General features: G+C 41.2%; 1 protein-coding gene and 1 long non-coding RNA gene across 3 annotated transcripts; one reads left to right on the top strand and one right to left on the bottom strand.

Moving 5' to 3' along the window:
* Positions 1 to 6,375: 6,375 nt before the first annotated feature.
* Positions 6,376 to 13,424, bottom strand: LOC107303565. 2 transcript variants are annotated; one of them, XR_001549514.2, is made up of 3 exons: positions 13,288 to 13,424; positions 8,195 to 8,366; positions 6,376 to 7,812 (listed from the first exon to the last, which is right to left on the bottom strand). It is a non-coding gene; the product is annotated as an uncharacterized LOC107303565 (long non-coding RNA). The 2 variants fall into 2 exon arrangements; XR_005811042.1 differs by lacking the exon at positions 13,288 to 13,424 and adding an exon at positions 8,439 to 8,669.
* A 255-nt stretch (positions 13,425 to 13,679) lies between these two features.
* On the top strand, positions 13,680 to 17,248 carry LOC102718622 (probable dolichyl pyrophosphate Glc1Man9GlcNAc2 alpha-1,3-glucosyltransferase). Its single transcript, XM_006647642.2, has 4 exons — positions 13,680 to 14,429; positions 15,055 to 15,261; positions 15,357 to 15,594; positions 16,859 to 17,248. The coding sequence occupies exons 1-4, from the start codon at positions 13,695 to 13,697 to the stop codon at positions 17,227 to 17,229; spliced, it is 1,551 nt and encodes a 516-aa protein (XP_006647705.2). The 5' UTR covers positions 13,680 to 13,694; the 3' UTR covers positions 17,230 to 17,248.
* The last annotated feature ends 63 nt before the right edge of the window (positions 17,249 to 17,311 follow it).

Below are 17,311 nucleotides of genomic sequence, written 5' to 3' on the forward strand. Positions count from 1 at the left end.
TATGGTGATATGGGGAAGCCCTGTCGTTCTCTGTCTCTCCATATGCTTGGACCCGTGGTTTTGCAATCTACAACTACAAAACACATGGAGGCAATATCTATGACCTAGTAATATATTGTACTCTACTAGTAATTATTTACAGCCTGTACAGTAGCTAGCGTGTTGTAAAACTCAGACGAGTCGCAACGCATGCATCACCCAGACCTGAAGTTTCTTTTCACGAGCGCACGACGGTTCGACTTTTCGTTGAGTCATCCGGCTGTATTCGCCGGACCAGTCCCGAATGGCTGGCAAGCTAATCTTAACTTGCAAAAGGCGTTTGTACGCATGCATGCATGCGGTTCGTGTTGTTGCCCCGTACGGTTTCACCGCCTCTGTGTTCCCTTCGTGTAAATTGCTAGCTAGCTCGCTCATCTTTTTCGCGTGTTCTTTTTTTCCTGAGAACAATAATCATGGACGCAGAAACCTCGCTTTCCCATTGCTCTGCCTCGCGTCGTGTCGGCCGATCGACTTTAAACAAGCGAGATATTGTCGAAGCGCAAAGGCAGGCGAAGAAGATGGCAGCAGAAGTGGCGAGTGCTGGGGTGTGCTTGCTGGCCGACTGCTAGATCTGGTCTGGTCGCCCCCAACCAATCTCCTCTCCGTCCCCGTATCGTTCCCTGCTGCTGCAGACTCTCTCTCTCTCTCTCTCTCTCTCTCTCTCTTTGCCCGGTTTTTTCTCATCGCTCTCGCGCCGTCCGTTTCCGCGACGCCTTTCTTTTTTAGCCCCGTGGAGCGTGCTGCGTCGATGTGAACGGAATCGCGCGCTCCGTGCAAGCGACACCGCCACCCCCGGGTCGGGCTCCGCTCGTACGTACGTGCGGACGCGAGCACCGCGGCCGGCGTGCGTGACCAACCCAACCCGCTCGCTCTCGGTCGCGGCTCGGCTCGGCTCGGGGGAGTGAGCGATGGTGTCTCGCGTCACCGATGCGGGGCTTGTCTGGGTCGCTGGACTGGACCCAGAGAGCTCTGACGGCAGCAACGAATAAGGCGTGATGAACCGTAGCCGCCCAAGCAATTGCTGCACCGGCTCCATCTCGACGTCATTCAATTTCCGCGGATTTTCTGCGACGTCGTTCGGTTGGTCTGGAGCAGCGCCATCGCTAACGCGCCGGACGCCCGGTTTAATGCTTTACGTTACACCTCTCACGACAGCGGGGAAGAAAACGAATTACTGTCCGTTGCCTTGTTTCTGTAATTTGTGAGGTGGGTGACTTTGCCGTATGGGTAACCGGTACTCCCCCAGTTTTAAAATGTAGTACTGCGTTCTAAAATAACATTACTAGTTTTATGCCATCTTGTTTATTCTCACACATGTTTAAAAATGCAGTACTCCGTTGTAAAATAAGATTAATTTTATGCCATCTTGTTTATTCTCACACATGTTTAAAAATGCAGTACTCCATTGTAAAATAAGATTAATTTTATGCCATCTGTTTTACTGTTTATTTGCACCTAAGTTTATTTTGTAGGAGTTTGGGGAAATAGGGAACACATGAAAATATATATACTCTCGTCAGTTTCATAATTTTTGTCATTTTGCATAAAAGTATACTTTGACTATCACTAACTTAAAAGTATTTAGTTTAAAAACACTAGTACAACATGTATTGATGAGTCATTAAAAAATTGAATTAAAGTAAACATTTCTTTGTTTTTCATATATTTTAATAGAAATAGTTAAAGATAGATTTAAAAAACGTGTTTTTGTCTAAAACAACAAGAATTATAAAGCTAGTGGGAGTAGCACGGAATAACCGCATTGGAAATTGATAAAGTGAATGGTAGTCCAACCTTTTTAATTTTGTATTGATGTTTTAGACATGTGAAAATAAAATTATTTTGAGACACAGAAACTAGCTAGTTAGTACTAAAGATGGAACATCATGTTATTATGAATCTAGATAATGGAGTTTATGGCTCCTAAGATAGATTCACTCTAGTATCACAAGAGTAAGTTTTTTATTTTTTCTTATTTTAAACCTTTTTAATAAATAATTTATTATTAAGCCTCGAAGAAATATATTTTTACTGTATGAACCTTTTGGCCATGCTATTGTTGGTGGCGCCACGCCAAATTATTTGCATGGCAGCCTTATCTTTCATACGATGAAAATATTTTTCATCAAGGTTTAATAACAATTTTTTTTATTAAAAAAGTTTAAAAAATAAAAAATACGTTTTTTTTTCTGATTACGTAGAAGACGGACCTACACACCACTACGTACCTACGGTATATTCATATACTTGTGAGTATCATCACTTATTACACACGCTAAAAAAACAAGGCCGACCATCTATTGAAATCGCGCAATCGTGTGTGATATTCATAGGCTAAGTTCTTATTTGACACCCATATAAGCATTTCGCAGGACTTTTGTACCAATTTATGAATCGGCTCAATTACGTATTATTACGAGGAAGAGCTAAGTCGAGTAATAGATGGCCCCAATTCCTATATTTCTATATGACAGTCACATACTATTTGCGATTACTCTTATCCTATGGCAAAAAATAGCTAAGGCGACCAGTTTGTTCAGTATTTACTTTTACTCCTTATGTAAGAATAATATAAGAACATTTAGGTTTGAAATGTCACCAGGAATTTAAGAACATTATCATCTATTTTATCACCTCAACCAATTGCAACCATCGCTTGTTTAATTTCTCAATATATTGTTTTCATCTTGACCAATTATAATTATTCACACATTAATCTTACTCTTAAGAAAACTCAAGATATTATTATATCCTTGAATGGAGGGAGTAAGACATTTCCTCAATTTGCTTGTCTAGCTTTATACTCCCCATTTTATACTATAAGATATTTTGGGCCTATTTAGATTCATTTACAGACAAATAAATATAATTTTATATGTGTGTATATATTCATTAGTAAAAATATGAATATAGAAATGACCAAAATATTGTCAAATGGAGGTAATACATATTTTTCTAGTAATTTTACATGCGTTAAGACTATTGTTCAAGTAGCTAGTAGTCCCTAATTTTCTTATGAGACTGTACAACTCTGACCATTTCTAACATTTGATAAATTTTATACAACCTACAATATTGTAAATGAATTTTTGATGAAAGAATAATTTTACCATCATTGAGAAACATCATTGAGAAAGTATCAGATGTACCATATTTTCTAGCGTAACATTTAGTTTTAGTTACTAGAGACACCAAAATTTTGAGTGTATTTTTTGGTATCTCATGGATGATAAATTTGTCCTTGATGAAAACTAGTGACGCATGTATTAAAGTTAATATAGTTTCAAATATATATTAACCTCATAATGCATTTTTTGATGGAGTGCCAAAAACAATGACCAAAAGGAATACTCTGAAAATCAATTAAACCTTCTAGCTGCGAGGATTATCAATCATGATCGGCATGACCAGGCTGCTTTTATACAATAGCAACTTGACAAATTAAAAATTAATCTATAAGATTAATAAAAAACAAAGTAGCGAGACATGCATGGAAGCACCTCTAGTGTGGACACCGGTGCTTTGGCATTATCAAATTAGCTTTGACATTTGGATGCAGAATACGGCTAAACCTGCCAATTAACAAGGCACGCATTCGGATACCATGTTGCAAGCACGCAATGGAGAATACGGTTACAGCTTCTCTGAGCTGACGTGAACGGTGGTAACCATTTACTTCTAAATGGCGCAGTGGACCTGCTTTGGTAGAACTATCCGCGAATCTGACCAAAACATCTTTATTAGAAATTTTTTTTAGGAAAACAACGGATGTAATATCATGTATGGTGATGACAGCTAGCTTGGAAATTGGAATAACTTTTGTTTGTCGGGTTCAAAGAATGGCTACGTATTGTGCTAGTGGTATTTCTACCTCTCTATCCAAGCTGAGAATGCGTACAATACAGCGCAATCATGCGCGATATTTGCCTGCAGATTTCTGGTCCCTTGCGCCTAAAACACGGCCGATTGCGTCGTTCTCTCGCAGAAAGAGTGAGCGAGAAATTAAACCAAAAAACAAATGCAAAGTGCTACATCGAAAGCAGAGTGAAAAAGTCTAAAAGATGGGCATCGTTGTTATCAATATGGAAGGGAGGTTAAGAATCACATCGCTGGAAATCACTATGTATATATGCTTGGTGCCACATGACATGCTGTGTGCGTCCATTGTCACGCACGCATACATGACAAACATGACAAGTCAGCAGTGATGGCTTGATGATGGCAAGGGTGGTTCGTGGTTGCATGATAGACTCATGCGGTGCATGGAAACCGCTGGTGATCTTATCGATCTGGCTGGCTCTGGGCCACGGCAGTTCACATCTCCTTCATTTCAACGCTGTAAATCAGTAATAATAAAATTTCAAAAAAGTAAAAAAGGCACGTTGACAAAAACTATTGCAAAGCCACGATATATCTTGTAGATGTAACATCTGATTTATTTTGAAACCAGTGCCGACTCTTTTGTTTTCGAAGGCCCCAGATGAACTCGGCATTTAGGCCCTTAAAACTATCTTTTTTATTTATAATATATAGTTATATAAATCATATGACACAATCACATCAATAAATATTACTAATATAATATAGAACTGTAAAATTAAAAAAAATTAAAATAATATGAATATTTTAAATTGTTAATGAGAAATACCTATTATGTTTTTAGAAAATGAACATCTACGATTATTTTCTAAAAGCAAAATCGTCAATAATATTTTTCAAATTAATGTTGTCCAAAAGGAGGGGTAATAGACCCCCCTTTTGGTGTGGGCCCTAGGCCGTCGCCCCCTCCACCCATATGTCTGAGCCGGTTAAAACTGTACATTTAAGCCATAAAACATAGAGTAAATACTTCCATGACTTAGGCCACGTTCGTTTGGGGTATAGTTATCCGGCTAAAAAAACATAGTAATAAATTAGTACATGCTTAATTAATTATTAATTATAAAAGAATTAAAAAATAACTTAATATGATTTTTTAAAGCAACATTCCTATAAAAAATTTATAAAAAACACATCATTTAGCTGTTAGTGAAGCATGAGTGCGGAAAACGAGGAAATCTAGGTTATTAAGGGGATAGCCGAACATAGCCTTAGAGAGACCGCTAGGATTCACCGTATTCTTACCCCATTACTCCATTAATTCCATAACACTTGTGTTTTAGATATGGCCAAGGTCAATCCTTTAGAACTTTGATTATGAATAACTTTCAAAATATTTACTTTAGAAACATTGATACTATATTGTATATATTAATCCTAAAAGATACTTTAATAAATTATATGTTTGTTTATATATATATATATATATATATATATATATATATATATATATAGTAATTGAAAATAGCAATCAAATTTTATTTTTAAAGACCGTGTTATTAACTGAAATGATAAATTTTATGGAAATGGAGGGATTATAAGAATAGGCATCTCATGTCACATGCCTTGCTATGCTTTGTTCGAGCTATAGACTTTTTTTTGTTGCGACAGAGCTATAGAAATTTTTTTTGTTTGCCTTTGCTCAGCATTAATATTGCAACATATCTTTTAAAATTTGTAACTCTGTGAAAAAATTGGTACAATACCTAGTTTTACGATACAATTGTTTACCTATGTATTTTATAATGATTTTGATGCTGATTTTTTATAGTTCTCTAAGTTTATGTAACTCTATAAAAACTAACGGTTGGATGGACCGAAACTGGTGGTGATCCAGCGAAACAAAAGAAAAAAGAAAAAGAAAAGAAAACACGGTTCAGTCGTCGCCTGTTCTTGTTCGTGTGCAGCAGACATGTTACTATCGTTTTTCTCGTCCAGTAGCTCTCCATGCCTTGTAGCTTAGCTAGCATCGCAGGATCCAGTCTTGCTTTTCTAGATGGAGCAACCCTGCCAACTGGTGAATGCTGCATTATATTTGAGCCTAAATAAACATAGATTATAAACTGCAGTTACGGTGTGACTTTTCAGGGGCACCAGCCTCTCGTGTACTTGTAAAAGGAAAAGACAGACTGGTGTCAGGTTGCGCTATTGCTTGTTCTTAATTTCATATATCGCTCATCGGCTTTGCGAGATGGAAGCCATTAGCTTTGCATTTCAGGAACGAGTTGGATGCCTCAACTAGAGGTTGTTGCTACCCTCACTCGACAAGGCACGGCACTTGCAAATTTTACTCCAAGCTGAGAGAAAGTCAGCACGCACGATCGCCATCTTCTGAACAAAATGCAAGTGCATTTCATTCAGTAGCTATAGGCGTGGCACATACAGAGTATAGTCTCCCATGAACTGATGGTAATTTCCTTCGCGGTAAATGGAAAGGATTGGTACTTTTACCATGCACCATTGCCATTAATTAACAAAGGACATGAGAATTCCCATCAGCATCTGAAAGATCCAAATGCCATTAACACAATTTTTATGTAGGGGACCCTAAAACAGGGATAGGCAAGCTTCATGTGACATCCTTTAATACCAAGAAAAATCACATAAAATCAATCCAAACCTAGTGAAATCTCAAAAGAAAGCAGGGCTGGTCTGTGGTGAAATTGGTCAAGGATAAAACAAAGGCTGGAAGTCAGGGAGGAGAGTGGGGAGGAGAACCAAATTCCCATGAAACTACAACCCCACCACCTCATGCGGAGTGTGTAGTAGTATTTATTTCCCCGTGCTTTAAGGAAAGACGAGACCAAAGAGATCTGAACAAAGTGGGGGAGCAGCGTCCTTACAGGAAAGAGGAGGTGTGAGTGATGCCATGGCAATGAAGAGATGGTGCAACGGCAACTGAATTATATACTATGCTCCTTCAACTTGGCAGGCTGGTGCCAAAGGGTCTACCTCATGCAGTCCTGCTTTCAGATATCACTCCACCCAACCGAGCAAGCAAGCATTATTGCATCTGCCCTGAGAATTTTACACAAAAATGTCAATTGAAGTACCGAATACATTCGGGTATAATAATGGGAAACTGCAGCAGAAATAATGTCAGTAATATACTCCCAACAACTGCCAACATATGCAGGTGGCATGATGCATCTACTTGAACTGCATACACGACACTTTAACAGCAGTACAGGACCTTTCAATTTTAACAACAGATTCCAAACAGCTTGATTAGGGGATTTGGCACAAGGCAGGTAAAGCGCATAAACAACCTTCATTTCCAGCACTAATGAGAGCTTTCGCAGGCTCTCATGAATCTTGGTCATCACCACCACCGTCTTTCTCGCTACTTAATGTTGTGCTAGAACCAAAGCATATGGGCGTCGTCAGCGCGCTCCTTTCCTTTGGCCCCAAGCTCACACTTCTCCATGCTATGCTCTGATGCACCTCCCCCCGTTGTTTAGCCCACCTACTCTTCTGTAGTCCTGTTGCCTCCATTTGCAATCTTGTGTCTCCGTTCCTTTCCATCCTTTTCTTCTTTTTCTTTCTTTCATATCCTGTGCCTTCGCCTTCTTGGTTGGATAAACATGCTAACGTACAACTAGCTGCGTTTTGGACTTTAATTATTGCAGTAACTGATGCTACGGGAGACTGATGAGTGTTTCCTGGAGGAGCACCAAACGCACCAATCACCATCACATGCCATGCCTTTATATTATTACACTCCTCTGATCTTTCTCATGTGAGCAGTGTACCAAGGCCACCACCCCCCCTTCTCTGGACTCAACAGCTGCCCGTGTCTCCCCAATATTGCTTCCTATTCCCTCTTCACGCTGCAGGACGCAGTGACTGACTCCTCTTGTATGTGTGCAATCTTTAAGAAATAGGAGTGTGTCTCTGTATGTGTGGGTGAAAAAACATCATAAGTGAGTGACTGCACACTGCAACAAAGCTGATGCATCAGAGATTCACAGCTACACTCTCTGCGGGGCCCAAGCTTATGTTGCCTCAACTAAGCTAATGCAAATCCGTGGTTTAGCAAAGTGGCATTGTAGACATGACCCTGAAAAGGCCCCGACAGAGATATATAGTTGTCCTGCGAGGCATGCATGCCCTCATTGCTTTAGTTCTTTGCTCGATAAATCCTGATAATTCAGATTTCACTTTCTATCTTATCTTGATCACCTCTTCTACTATAGCCGTTGAGCCAAGTATGAGCAACAAACCTCCATGCCCAACAGAATTAACCAAGCTAGAGATCTGCAGAGAGCATCTGTACCTGATCGGCAGTGGCATTGGCATGTGCATCGGCCCTTCCCTATGCTATGCTGCAGCTCCATATCACAAGGTTCCTTCCCCCATCATGCATGGGTCTCTCCAGCCAGCTCTGACCTCATATTTGTTTCTACCACGCAGTGCAGCGGCCGGCAGCTCCCACCATTACTCCCCATCTGGTGAAGTGAGAGAGAAAGAGACGAGTCAGATACCTAAATTGCGATGGACTGATATTATTGTCAACTAACGTGTGCCCCCGCTGGCATGCCCTTCCAAAGGGTCGGCCCTGTGCTGCTGCTTTGCCCATCTAGTCCACGGCAGCGTTGCACTGTCTTTAGCTGCCCACTCTAATGGGAGCCAAGATCGAGGCTGGCCAGCCCAGCGTCCTAGCTCACTCACTCATCAGTCACCGGCTGATGCAAAAACATGCAGGAATAGGGACGCTGGGCACACTGCTGTTGCCTGGACTCTGGAGAGGAAAAGAGAGAAAAGATTGCATGAATGGGTTGGCCTTGTAGGCAGGAGTTTAATTTGTTTGGATTTTGCGATGGACGGGCTGCAGGAATCAGGATGGCACCTCTTCAGTCTTCACCCCGCTTCTTGATGGCAGTCACATGCAGTTTATTTATTTAATCCATTTTGAGGTTTTTTTCTTCTTTGACAGTGTTTTCAGTTTTCCAGTCACATATTTTCCATTCTGAATATCTTATAAGCCAAAATTTAAATTTTTAGCCTTAAATTTGAAGTAAATTTTGGGTTTTCCATTATAGTTTATTTTATAGCCTTAATTTTTAAATCGCTAAGAACACATATATAAAGTTTTATTCAAAAATTAATTTTCATTTGCAAATATGTTGTTCGATTTTTTCCTTAAAAAGCCATACAATCACCCCTTCTTTTTCACTAGGTGTATAATGTGTTTTTATGAAACAATAATTAATTGAGAGTGCCACCAAAACATCTCATTTGCAACAGAGCAGAGTGAGTTTTCGTTTTTTTAAAAAAGTGAATCTTAAATAAAGAGTATAAACTTATCCAACTGTCATCGAGGTTCCATAAACTCGTAAAATGCATTTTCAGATCCTCCGAACTCATCTTGGACCATCACTTAAAATACATTTTTAGATTCCCCGAACTCGTCTTGGGTGCCATCACTGGTCCAAAGCAGCCTTAACCTGCTTCGTGCACCCATGTTGGATGCCATGGTGGAACCCGTGGATTTGGTCCTGACAGATGGGTCCCACATGAGGGTAGCGCTAACATGTCAGCCTCTTCCTCCTTTCTCCCTTACCTATCTCTCCCCATCTCTCCTAACCTCTCCCTCTAATGTTAGCATGGTTACGGTAGCGACGACAAACGAGTGATGACCACGACGGCGGTTGTGGCGGAGGCTGCTGCCATCTCTTTGGCTCGACGACTTGGTGGTGGACTGCTGGGAAGTGGAGACCAATTCGTCCAACAATCATGTTCGTTCGCGGTGCTTCCGCCCTCTCTCTTGCCTAAGCTTGCCCTTGCATGCGGGGTTGATGCTGTTGAGCTATCTCTACTTGTGAGGTCACCGCCATCGAGCTCCCCAGCATGGGTGCGAAGGAAGAGGAAACTGGGAGAAGAAAAAAGATAATGAAAAACAAAACTGGAAGAAGAAAAGGAAGTAGAGAAAAAATAAAAATAAAAGAACGGTAGCAGTCACATCAACATCCATGTGGTATGCCACGCAGGTTCTTGGAGTAGTCGTATCAATGGGATCGGATTTTTTTTGTTGGGTTGGCCGAAGACGAGGCCAACCAATTTCATTCAGATTTAGAAGAGGTTACAAACTACAAATTGATATCAGTGGCCTGCCAAGAGCCATGGAAAATTTTTAAAAAAACATAGAAGGCCTATCTACGCATTGTGCATCCTGAACAGACCGGCCTGTCTCCACATCTAATCTTTCATTTCCAGAATAACACACTATAACAGGTTCTGGAACGTAAAAGCATATTTTAAAAGTTTGGAGATCAAAATGACATAGTGTCTATGCGCTTTACTCACTTTGAGCTGGTCAAATGTTGGCACCATAATCACATTTCATTCCCATGAAGAAATGATGATTTTATTTTCGCTAGTGCTATCCACCTATTAAAAAGCTCCATATGGAGCCAGCTAGACAATTATTTTGCAACTTATCGTGTTGACTATATACCTTTCGCGTACTGGCCCCTTTAGCACAAGATACAACCTAATCGAACCAGCATCTTGCGATGAGGAAAGAAGGATCAGATCAGTTGCTTCACCCTAGTTTAGACGCTAAGGAGAGAAACCTAACACATTTGATGGCAGTTAGTTGCATGCAGGCACATGGCTTCATTCGTCACAAAAGTAATCTTGTTGCAGGGCAAGAATATAAAAGGCACAAGGCTAGAAGCCCATGATAAGATTGCGGGAAGGGATGCTTTGCTTAATACCAAGTACTAATTGACATGGAGAGTTTGCAGGTAAGCATGGAAAGAGAGAAATATATATGTTACAGATGAATCTAATGCTGAAATATGGTACAACCACAAGTATGCAGAAGTACTAACAAAATATCATGCCATAAGGCCCACTAGTGTCCGTACACGCTTGGAGTCCAACTCTGCAACCTATGATAGACATCCATTTCTATGGATTTCCCCTACTTTTCCATCCATTTTCTTTGCATGTGTTAAGTATATATACGCGGGTCAAAGAAATGGGTGCTCAAAAAATTCAGAGATTCATGTACTGATGTACTAACGAGCAACCTTCTTCATGCTAATATGGCAAGGTAAGAAACATCATTGCTCTGCCTATCTTAAGGCAGAAGCATAGGATGTATCAAGACGCCTGCAGATATATCCATCAGCATTATTAGATGCCATCGAGAAACACGAAGAGAGGAACAGGTGCACGATAAGAGAATGGGAATAAAGCTGGATGGAGACGAGGAAAGCCACAAGCAAAGATCGTTGGTTTCAGGGGTTATACACAACCAGTAGGAAATCGGGGATGGTATTTTCTCCATTATAGAAGAGACACCCCCGGAGACATCACACAAATACTACTATCTTGGATCTTTAAAAGAATATTTCTGCAATACAGCCAGCTTCTTAGAGATTAGCACCAAATGGATGCGAAGTCTGTTCCTTTGATGAGCATGATGCCACCAAGAGAGGCTAAATGGAAAGAGGAAAATGAAGGAAAAAGGAGGCATCATAAGGAAGCTTTGGCAGGTAAAAAGAAGGGAGAGAGTTGCTCCACAGGCATCCATGGTGGGTTTGTTACATGTTTAAGTTGGGTGAGTAAGAAGATGCTGAAAACAAAGCAGATAGGGATGGATGGTGCTCAGTACCGACTGCCAGATGGAAGCAGTTTTTTCACATACATGTCATCTAAATATTCATCAAAAATATTTAAAAAATTAATAAGATGGATTAATATGAGTTATATCTGTCCACAAACATGTAAGTTTAAATTCAACTTCTACAAGTTATAACAAAAATAATTATGAATATGCTATACTTAGTTTTAGTTTAGTTTGTTTTTTTTTACTACAACTTGTAGAAGTTGAATTTAAACTTGCATGTTTGTAGAGTGATATAACTCATAGTAATCTATTTTGTCAAAAAAATTTATATTTTTTATAACTATTTAGATGACATACAAGCACACGGGTGGACATCCACCCGTGTGCTAAAAACTATTTCCCACTGCCAGATAGCAACTGAGGTTTCTCTTCTTTCAAGATCTTAAGTTCAGCTGTGACCATTTTCCAAACCACCCTCTGTTGCCTTGCCCCCATTAGAAAAAGTTAAGATTGGGTATTGCAAGAGCAAAGCCTTTTGATTGTAAATCGATGCATGAGAAATGCAAGAGAGAGATGTGCATAATGAGTCATCCTCTCCGGTCTCCACCTGTCAATTACAAGACAATGCGCTAATGGACAAGTTCGGACAAGTTTTCGACAAAGACAACACAACAAATATTGGCTATTAAAGTCCACCTATACTTTCTACTACTACCTCGGTAGGCATTTCAGAATATATTATTATATCCAAAGCTAATGCAGGTTACTGGCTTGGACATTTGTTCCTAAGCTTGTCCACACTACATACACAATCTAGCTTTTCACAGAACTGGAAAATATGATGAAAGCACTTACATGGGCAATGCTGTGGCAGATAGCCTTTCCTCGTGCTAGTGCACAAGACCACCACCGTAGCATATTCTAAAATAAAAATAGTAATCACAACTCCCTGGTGTTGCAAGATGGCACTAACCCTGAGCTCAAAAGTTTTTTTTTTTTCAGATATATTGCATCTACTCGTATTTCAATTGTGGCGTTTGTTGTCGATACCCAAAATAATCAGCTAGTGCAATTAATAGCATCCTAAGTTAACCCGTGACACATTTTCAAAAGATAAAGAGCTTCCCAGCAAAACACTTGCAGATATGATGTCCAGAAAAACCATATCCCAAGCACCACTTGCCGCTTGCTCCAATATACGTCAATCTGCCGTCCCCTAACATGCCACCACACGTCAATCTTTCTCAATATAAAAGTTTGGCAAACGAGAGAGAGAGAGAGAGAGAGCCGGACGGAGGAGGACCTTGGCCAACCAAATCCAAACAAATGCGGAGAATGGAACAAGCAAAAGATAGACACAGCCACAAACAACCATAAGGATGAACAATATCCCCCATTTGAGAAGCACTACACTACTACCATATCAAGATTGAGACGCAGCTTGATTTGCAAGCAAGTGTCTGGAGTGGAGTGAAAACTGTGGTGCACGGACAAGAAGTAAGTGGCGGCAACAAATACGTAGAGTTGAGTTAGCACTGGCACAGTGGCATTGCAGAGCCGGAAACTAAACAAGGAAGCTAACATCTGAGTAACATATGCTAATCGCAAAGGAATCGCACTAGTTCCGAATTTTTTCCGCAAACTGCACGCATCGATTCTACCTAGCTTGGCAAGAACAACCGTATAATTTTGCACGATGCAGCGAACCTAGAAAATGTCCCAATCGATAATCAATCGCCCATGTAGGGATCTAAAACTCAATAAGCAAGCAGTAGACAAGTAGTACTGACCGCACCGCCGGGGGAGGCAGAGGCGCACGCCGCGATCCGAAACTGGCAAGCCGAGATCGGGGAAGACAATGCCGCCGCCGCCGGCGAGCGACGCCCCTTGACGGCTTCACCCCCAGCATCCCATCTCCGGTCCGACGGCCCGCTCATGGACCTATGGCCTGTGGGCTGACTTTCTATATGGAATATAGAAGGCCGAAGAATTGGGGTCTGAAAACTGCAGGCCGCAAGATGGGGGTCTGGCTAGTGGGCTTTAGGATCTGTATACATACATCCCATGGGCCTCCACGCTTGTACGGGTGGGATGAGGCCTGATGGGCTATGATGTACGTGGGCCGTCAGGTACAACTCGGTGCGACCACCGAAATGCTACCCCTCTGAAATCTGATCACCAGATCTACTCGTCCCCCATGGCCGCCGCCGCCACCACTTCCCCGGCGCCGGCGGTGGTCTGGGTCTTCGCCGCCGCCACATGCATCAAGCTCCTGCTCGTCCCCACGTACCGCTCCACCGACTTCGACGTGCACCGCTACTGGCTCTCCCTCACCCACGCCCTCCCCGCGCGGCGGTGGTACACCGACGCCTCGTCGCAGTGGACGCTCGATTACCCGCCCTTCTTCGCCTACTTCTCCCGCCTCCTCGCCCTCCCAGCGCCCCTCGTCGACGCTTCCCTTGTCTCCCTCCCCGTTCCCGATGCGCCGCCCTCCTTCGCCTACCTCCTTTACCTCCGCCTCACCGTCGCCTTCTCTGACCTCCTCCTCCTCGTCTCCGTCCTCCTACTGGCCACGGACGCGCACAGGAAGCGGCGGCCGTTCCTCGCCCTCGCGCTCGTCCTGTGGTCACCAGCACTGCTCGCCGTGGACCACATACACTTCCAGTACAACGGCTTCCTGATGGGGCTGATGCTGTTGTCGTTGCATTTTCTTGAGCAAGGGAGGGATCTCGCCGGCGGGGTCGTTTTTGCTGCTTTGCTGTGCTCGAAGCACCTGTTCCTGGTGGCAGCGCCACTCTGCTTCGTGTATCTGTTCCGGCACTATTGCTGTGGCCGCGGCTTGGTGAGGGGACTGGGAAGGCTGGTGCTGATGGGTGCTGGCGTGGCTGCTGTGTTCGCTGCAGCATTTGCGCCCTTCCTGTACTATGGGCAGGTGAGCTTTGCTCAGTTAATTTACGTTTGAAATGGATAAATTCTTGTGTTTTTAAGATATACAGTAGTCTATCTGTAATAATCAATTAACTAAAAAGTAGGAAATTATCTTGTGATAATTTCAGGATTTTTCTGGAGTTCATCAAATTTTAGAAGATCAGTGAAGACTATAATTAAGTATAGCATGGAGTAGCTCTTTTTACAAAATCTGTATTTTAGGAACATGACCTAGGTAAGCAGGCATGCGTTAGTACTATGACATTGGGTTCAGTTTTAGTATTCACAGTGAGCTATTATTTAAGGTACTCTGGTGATGGTATTCCGACAATCTTTAATTGATTTGTGTCTTAATAGCTGATGCAATTATCCCACTTTTTACTATCCTTGCTAGCATTAGTGCCCTGTGCCACATACATACTTTATCCATTCTATCTAGATGAATGTTCAGAACTCTATGCCTCAATTATGCACGGAAGTTTAGACTTCAGCAAATGAACTCATCTATTAACATGATAGGCAGATAGTGGTAATTCTGGTTTCATGATGGATATCCCTACCAATGTGTGCATGTATGCTGCATACTCGACACTATGACTGCCATACTTATTGCACCAATAATCTTGCAGATGCAACAACTCTTCAACCGGCTTTTTCCGTTTGGTCGAGGCCTGTGCCATGCTTATTGGGCACCCAATTTCTGGGTATTCTATATTACACTTGACAAGATCCTCGCATTTCTTCTTAGAAGGCTAGGCTTCAACATCCAGATACCTGAAGCTTCATTTACGGGTGGACTTGTTGGTGATTCGTCTCCTTTTGCTGTTCTTCCTAAGGTTCTCTCTACCACATTCAATTCTTATTAATCACAAGGGAGAATGGCTACCTCAATGGTTTAATAATTTTTTTTAACAAACTTATGGGATTACAGGTCACTCCAATAACTACGTTCTTATTGGTCATACTTGCTATGTCTCCTTGCCTTATGAAAGCATTCTCTAATCCCCAACCAAGGCACATTATTAGATGGGTGTCATATGCAACGACATGTGGGTTTATGTTTGGATGGCATGTACATGAGAAGGCATCGCTTCATTTCACTATTCCGCTTGCCCTAATTGCCATGGATAGCTGGGAGGATGCCAAGCATTACTTTGTGTTGTCAATAGGTATGTTTGAATCACTGCTATTCTTGATTAAACTCAGCACTTGCTTTTACTGAAACACCTACTGTTTTCACAACTTCCGTAGAAAACAAACTCTTTTTGGAACTCACACTTTCTTTTACCGTAATACCTACTGTATTCGCCATAAAAGAATTTTTAAAGAAGTTTTGGGGTACTGGTTACAATGATAGTAACTCTTACCAATTGATGCTTCTGGACCAAAGCCAACGAGTTGTCAATAGGTATGTTTGAATTACTGTTATTCTTCTTTAAACTCGCACTTGCTTTTACTGAAACACCTACTGTTTTCACAACTTCCGTAGAAAATAACCTCCTTTGGTAACTCACACTTTCTTTTACCATAATACCTACTGTATTCGCCATAAAAGAATTTTGAAAAAAAAAAGTTTTGGGGTACTGGTTACAAGACCAAAGCCAATAGAAAACACTATTGGGAATGAACATTATCTAATTCCAATTAAACTATTGGGAGTGAACACTGTCTCTTCTCTCTTGTACACTGGCCAAGCAAATGCGGAAAGGGACCAAGCCAACCAAGCAATGCAACAGTGTTTTATATTTATAGTGGTATTGCCCACTGCTACAAAACATAATGCTTCTGGCTTTAATAATGCAAACGGCAATTCAATTTTTCTGCTCTTCGTAATTTTACTCCCTCCATTTTCATATTATAAATCAGTTTGGGTTTTTTCCTAAGTCAAATATATTCTAGTTTGATATTTTTATAATATATTTATTTTGTGTTGGAAATGTTGCTATATTTTTCTATAAACTTGGTGAAACTTAAAAAAGTTTGACTTAGGACAAATTCAAAGTGACTTATAATATGAAACAAGGGGAGTAAATTGCATTAGGATGAGCAGTTTGCCATTCTTCCGTGTTTACACTTCCACTCCTGTTCTGTTCTGTAAAAATCTATTCATTATGAGGATACATACTGCTTATCATGTATAATGTGCTATTGATGTAATATCCCGCCATTTCTTAGTTTGCTAACTTTTTGGAGTATTCCTAGAGCCCTGAGCTACATTCCATAACCATATTTGAACAATTCCATTTTGTCATGCTACGGCGACAACTTGAGCAAAATTGAATGGATTTTACTTTTGCCTCAATAAACGCATTGTACTTTTGTCTCAAGACAATATGAAGTTGTCAATTTAACACTAACATATGTAGTGCTAACTATATGTTGTTTGTTTGTTTATTGTGACATTCTGTTTTTTTTTTGTGTGTGTATTTGCAGTTTCATGTTATTCATTGTTCCCATTGTTGTTTGAGAACCAAGAATATCCGATAAAGGTTCTTCTTCTGTTGACCTATGCTACCCTCATGTGGGTAGGGTTTTCTTCCCATTTTGCCGCAAACTCTGCTCAGGAAGGGAAGAATGTAAATGAACCAGGCAGCATAAGCAAGAAAAATAGTTTCGTTGGGTGGATCAGTTGTAGCTATCTTTTAGGAATTCTTGCTATAGAATTATGGTCTCAGGTATTCCACCACTATGTATTTGGCAACAGATTTCCTTTCCTCCCTCTCATGATGGCATCAATTTACTCTGGTGTTGGAATGATGTATTCATGGATGTGGCAACTAGCATGGATTGCCAGGCACACCTAATATGGTCTCTGGTTAGCAATTCGGGCGTTCTATCTTACCCTTTCTGGGGAACTCACAGTCTCACACTAATTTTTTATATCAC

The sequence above is a fragment of the Oryza brachyantha genome, chromosome 2 (genome assembly GCF_000231095.2).
Source record: "Oryza brachyantha chromosome 2, ObraRS2, whole genome shotgun sequence".
NCBI lineage: Eukaryota > Viridiplantae > Streptophyta > Magnoliopsida > Poales > Poaceae > Oryza > Oryza brachyantha.

Bases quoted from the DNA above. Each gene is read 5' to 3' on its own strand.
- LOC102718622 (XM_006647642.2), top strand. From the start codon at position 13,695: ATGGCCGCCGCCGCCACCACTTCCCCGGCGCCGGCGGTGGTCTGGGTC. The intron at 14,430-15,054 runs GTGAGCTTTGCT...ATAATCTTGCAG, and splicing joins CCTTCCTGTACTATGGGCAG to ATGCAACAACTCTTCAACCG. The intron at 15,595-16,858 runs GTATGTTTGAAT...GTGTATTTGCAG, and splicing joins TTACTTTGTGTTGTCAATAG to TTTCATGTTATTCATTGTTC.